The 6346-nt window shown below is 32.9% G+C and overlaps 1 protein-coding gene across 1 annotated transcript; it reads right to left on the bottom strand.

Annotated features, from left to right (window-relative positions):
• Positions 1-669: 669 nt before the first annotated feature.
• On the bottom strand, positions 670-3889 carry LOC119641183 (40S ribosomal protein S16). The gene is made up of 5 exons (XM_038039701.1): positions 3800-3889; positions 3690-3731; positions 3467-3598; positions 3177-3291; positions 670-1508 (listed from the first exon to the last, which is right to left on the bottom strand). The coding sequence occupies exons 1-5, from the start codon at positions 3809-3811 to the stop codon at positions 1363-1365; spliced, it is 447 nt and encodes a 148-aa protein (XP_037895629.1). The 5' UTR covers positions 3812-3889; the 3' UTR covers positions 670-1362.
• Between the last annotated feature and the right edge of the window lie 2457 nt (positions 3890-6346).

Genomic DNA, 6346 nt, shown 5'->3' with positions numbered 1-6346 from the left:
AAATTATATTATATATATTTATATTATATATTTCTATTAAATTATATATATTATATATATTTATACTGTCTTGAATTTATTGCAAATAATAACTTTTGTTATATACCTTATATAAACAATAACTATTATTATATACATTATTATAAACATTGATATAATTTTAAAGTAAGTTTACAATGGTGTAGGCCTAAAGGGGAGCCAGCCATTTAGGACGTCACCAGTGACAATTACGTAAATAGTTTATTTTTAAATTGTTTTTCAAAACTTTATATAAGTCGAACACATAAAAATGCATTAGGTAAGAATAAAGGCCAGAATGTTTGATGAAAACGCGGATTTCTTTTCTACAGTTGCACGATGATGACGAGGAAATATTTGACGAGTTTGGTGTGGTAACTGACCAACAGAAGCTTAAAATATTATGCGAGGACAAGGAGCTGGAAAATAGAGAAAAAGAACAGCATCAACAGAGGAAATGCAGGACGACCACCGAGAATAAAGGAAGTCCAAATTCTAAAAAACGTAACCATTCTCGTAAACGTTTACCTTCTGATAGTGACATCGAGAGCGATAAAAAAGCTGAAGCGGATATTGAAGACGGCGAATTGTCAACATAGAGCAATAGCGGCGTCATCTTGAACAGCCTCCTCCTCCTTCCTCTTGAACTCAGAGGAAGACAAGCAAAAGGTGCTGGTTTTTAAGACCGGTGGTCGTTTCCAAGGTAGAATTTTTGACATTTAACTGTAATGCTTTTCCTCTTCGAATTATTTAATTTATTTGAAAGGACGAAATATACGAAGATGATAACGTCGATCAAGAGGAGGATGAAGACGAAAACGATCAGAATGCTATGTCACCCGAGGCGAAAAGAAAACGTATGAATACACTACGCGCTGGAAGAACGTAAAGTCAATCCCTTTTGAAGAAAATGCGGATGGATCAAATATACATTTTGATATTTATTATTATCAACGATAATAAAGTGTCGCATCGCCTCATTAAATCCCCTTTCCCCATCCCCGCATAGGTCACCTATGTTTCTTACCATTAGTATTGGAGGAAGCAATCGCAGCATCTAATGGAAAAACAAAAGGAATTCCGCAGCTACTTTTGCTACTTCATTTTCTGCTCGCTCTTTGAATTCAACAGAATCGCTATCGAATGCAGACTCGCTGACATCAATTAAAGGATCAACTGAGTGAAAGCTGCCCACGCTGTCAAATATTAAATACAAACATTAAAGACAACAATATATCCTTAATTAGATAAAAAAAATCCATCTTGTGTTTTTATTTAAATTTCTTAAGATTAAAAAAAATGTTTCCCTTTATGAAACAAAGCAGATAAATTTTAATATTTTCTTTAACGATAAGACTTTTGGTAGCGGGCACGAGCTCCGGGACCACCGAATTTTTTGGGCTCACAACGACGTGGATCACCCACCAGAAGAGTTCTATCGTATTGTATCAAGATGTCCTTAATTTCTTTTTTAGAAGCTTCATCAACGTCTGCAAAAAAAAACAGAAAATGTCAAAAACTCGAAATTCTTACATATGTACTCTCAAAGGACGTTGTTATCAAACATTACTCAAATTGTTAACTTTCACCACAATTCAATTATGCAATGTTGAAAGGTATTTGATTTTGCCCATTTTTAAAGACTAACTCATTTGTAAGAAAAAGGCTTTTCAAACAAATATCTGGCATAATGGGCTCCTAATCTTAAAAACCATTCTTATATTAAAGCATTTGAAGAGATTTGGTAAACTTTTGACAAGCCGATGTAGTTAAAAATTGGTTAATCTTCTTCGCTATTCAAGTATACATAGAACTATTTCGTTCATTTTAATGCAACACCCAATATGTTATGGATATAAAGCTATATTGGTTGGTAAATGCTTAATCCCGTTTTAATCTGCCTGACTACTGTCTTTCAAAGGAAGTCATTTTCAATAAAACTCCAGTGAAAATCTGGTATAAACAGGGCTAAGTTTTTAAAACATATCATCAAGACAATAATCTGTATATATGAGAGAATATAATCAACCTCTGGGAAGGAAATTCCTTCCCTTTGCTAATATTGGCTACTATATTCCAATGTATGCAATTTTTGTGTTCCTTACTAACACCAATGGGATTTCGAATGAAATTTCAAGCAATATTGCAAAAACTTTTTCTAATTATTAGTGTGTTATTGGAAACTTAAAGAACAAAGCCATACTTCAGAGTTCGAGTATAATAATATGTCCATCTTTTCCTTGCAATCCTAGTGATAATATCTATTATAAGTTTAACCCTTGATGTCTTTAGGCTCATTCTCAAATTTGACCTACGACCGTCGGCATGCGGACGTTGTTAGGTTAACCTAAAAACTTTCTTCAAACAAGATTTTAATTGCTCTGTTTGAAACTAATAATTGTGGTTAACGCAACACCCAATATGTTATAGATATAAAACTATATTGGTTGGTAAATGCTTAATCCTGTTTTAATCTGCCTGACTACTATCTTCCAAAGGAATTCATTTTCAATAAAACTCCAGTGAAAATCTGGTATAAACAGGGCTAAGTTTTTAAAACATATCATCAAGACAATAATCTGTATATATGAGAGAATATAATCAACCTCTGGGAAGGAAATTCCTTCCCTTTGCTAATATTGGCTACTATATTCCAATGTATGCAATTTTTGTGTTCCTTACCAACACCAATGCGATTTCGAATGAAATTTCAAGCAATATTGCAAAAACTTTTTCTAATTATTAGTGTGTTATTGGAAACTTAAAGAACAAAGCCTTACTTCAGAGTTCGAGTATAATAATATGTCCATCTTTTCCTTGCAATCCTAGTGATAATATCTATTATAAGTTTAACCCTTGATGTCTTTAGGCTCATTCTCAAATTTGACCTACGACCGTCGGCATCCGGACGTTGTTAGGTTAACCTAAAAACTTTCTTCAAACAAGATTTTAATTGCTCTGTTTGAAACTAATTATTGTGGTTAACGCAACACCCAATATGTTATGGATATAAAACTATATTGGTTGGTAAATGCGTAATCCTGTTTTAATCTGCCTGACTATTATCTTTCAGAGGAATTCATTTTTTAATAAAACTCCAGCGAAAATCTGGTATAAGGAGGCTCTAAAAGTTAAGATGATATTATAGAAAAACTTACATTTTTGATAGAAAGCTATTAGAGCCTTGGAGATAGCTTGGCGTATAGCATAAATTTGTGCCACATGACCGCCACCATTAACACGTACGCGTATATCCACACCAGCGAATTTTTCCTAAAAAAATGTATTTGTATTAACATGCCACTTGTGTAAAAAAAAAAAAAAATTATTCAGTATACATAAAAATTCAGAAAAAATTTAATTTTCATTATGGATTAAGTCAATTTCGGGATAAGATTTGCATCATTTAAAAGTATAAATGCGTTCTTTTTCTTCGCACATCACTCACCTTACCAAGCAACAATAAGGGTTCTTGCAATTTATATTGCAACACCTTTGGTTCAATTTGATCTAAAGGACGGCCATTAACCCTTAGCAAACCACGACCACGTTTGCAGTAGGCTACGGCAGTAGCGGTTTTCTGAATGAAAAAGAAAACATTTGTTCAAAATTCAAGTAAACGCCAACAAAAACACGTGTATACGCCTTCTTGTGATTATAATACCACTTACTTTACGACCGAATACTTGCACAGCATGTATAGGTTCTCTGCGCTGAAATAATTCAATTATACATTAATTAAAAATATTTCACATTAAAAATATTCCTAAATTAAACTTACTTTCTGCTGCATTCTGCTTAGCTAGCGAAAAAGAAAAAGGGCGGAAATCAGTGCGACAGAGACGAAACTATATAGTTTCAAGCATTACTTTAATTTCCGTCAGAGTTGCCAATTTTTGAAGATTGACATTGTATTTGCAAGAATACCATACATATGCATTTATGAATAAAAATTTCAATGAAACTAATAGAAGAAACACAAATAATAGAAAGGACGGTACTTAATTGACTATTAAAATTTAAAAATCGTCCAGTCGAGATATATAATCATCACTTCATCATCATCAAATCAGTTTTAATCATCATGTGATAGGCATCTCCTTACCATCATTTTCTTTTTATTATTCTGAAACTGCTGAGATGGTCATAAAGCCCGCAAAAAAACACAAAGAAGAAAAAACAATATGAAAAGGACAAAACTTGGCGATGCTTGCTTCAATTGTAGAGCTATGGAGCACGGTTCAAAAGATTGTGCTACGTAATCGTAAGCGCATTTTGATATTAGACGACAATGCAGATAATATAAATTCAACTTCTGTGAACAATAATAGTAAAACAATCGGTGAATTCTCACCGTCTGATGGAGAATAATCAATTGGTTACATAACCAATTTCGAAAATTTACCCGACTCTGCGGGTGATTATGTGCAACTGAAAAAAAATTTAAAAAGGTTACGGGACACCTACATGAATTAAGTGTGGATTAACATCTTTTTTTCTGAATAAAATGATCATTTAGTGCAAATAGATCATCAAAAGCCAAAAAGCCTTTAAAGAAATAAAAACTAACAATGCTCATCATTCTTTGCCATTCTCCGCGATGACAATGCAGAATATGGCTGATTCATCATGTCACCTTGATATCGTATCTAAGGGGTTTTTCTATTTTTTACCACTTGAAGCGAAAAATAACTGTAAATGTTTCCAGTTTTCGCAAGCTTTGCGTCCGCCGCGATTATTTTTATTGTTATTATTTTTGGGGTTTATTACGGCTTTTTTTGATGCATTGTTGTTTTATTTTTTCATTTTCATCTTTAGAGGAAAGAATTTTTTAAACTATTTTTTAATAAATTTTTTTTGATTTTTTATATCGCCGTTAGTTTTATTACTGTTATAATTGCCATCATTAAGTTATTTTTTTAATTTACTTGTTCTTTATTTTGCATTATTGCTGTAGCAGTGAAATCCGTTCAACAAATAGTGCTTAGCTTACATTGTCTGTGCTCATATTTTGCATCGTTATTTACAAATAAAGGAAGTAGCAACAATTCTTCTAAAGAATGTGAGCAAATAAACATGTGCATTGGCTGCGAATTACCAAAATCTCTTACGAAAATAAGCTATTAAGTGCTTCAGAAGCAAGTCAATAATGAGAGACGTTTCCAGCAGACTGTCTAACTATTACTAAAGCAGCAAACTCACTTATTAAAGGAGATAATCAACGGCGTGGATTGGATCGTCCACCGTCAAGGTACTGAAGCTGAAAAATTAAAAGGTTTGTTTCCTCTAGAAATTTCTTATTTCTAGAAATAGGAAAGAGGAAACAAGAAGCGTATAAGCGCCATACGCACGTAACTAGTTAATCAAGAAAATTACATTTTGCAACAATAAAATACACATGATACTACTTTTACAGCAACAAATCTGCTGTACATTTCTTATGGATGCCCTGAGAAATACTGAGAATAAGAAATTCAGTTTCTGAGCGTAAAATTTACTTTGCTGTAAACAATAGCACGTGCATGGCAAATGTAAATAGAAATTAGAATTTGCAGCAATAATCATACACGGTGCCAGTTTTACAACAACAATATAATTATACAAAAAATGATGGTATTTTTTAAGAGCGTTATTTTCACAAAAGCTTATTTATAACTAGCTCGGCTTTGTAGTGTCATTGACCGCTTTCCGCTTTTGGCTAACAAGACACGCCCCAATTTTTCGCTTAAACACAGATATGGGTTTCTTCAATTTTTGCATATCAAAAATACATACAAATGCGAGTCTGCCATACCTGTAAAAAAAGGGAATACCAAGCCGCAAAATATTGAGAATGTTGAGCTGCCACGCCCATAGCAGCCCCGTTGGGTCCGCGGAATACAATTGGGACATTGATCTGCCCCCCCGACATGTAGAACGTTTTAATCGCTGAATTTATAACCTTGCATCAAATTGTTTAAAGATATAAAAATTCGTAAAGTATTTAGAGATCTCAATTACAACCGTGCAATAATATATTTTATTTTTTTTCAGACGAAGGAACATATTGTGGAAAAGTATGGCGGTGAAGAACATTGAAGAACATTTGCAAGCACCACCTAAATCGCTACTGTTGGCCCAAACCGAAGATTATATAGAGAATTCGCGTAGCGGCAAAGGAATGGAAAAATTAAAAGCTCCTAGTATATATGAGGATATTTATCTTAGTAATATATTAGTAATATATAAACTGGGATTATCTGGGAAAAATGAAAATCTCATATTAATCTCATGTTAATTTGAAAAATAAAATGATAATTCTTTCCATATATTCATACAAGTGCTTGAA

The sequence above is a fragment of the Glossina fuscipes genome, unplaced genomic scaffold (genome assembly GCF_014805625.2).
Source record: "Glossina fuscipes isolate IAEA_lab_2018 unplaced genomic scaffold, Yale_Gfus_2 147, whole genome shotgun sequence".
NCBI classification, from domain to species: Eukaryota; Metazoa; Arthropoda; class Insecta; order Diptera; family Glossinidae; genus Glossina; species Glossina fuscipes.
This window is presented reverse-complemented; position numbering and strand designations above follow the sequence as displayed.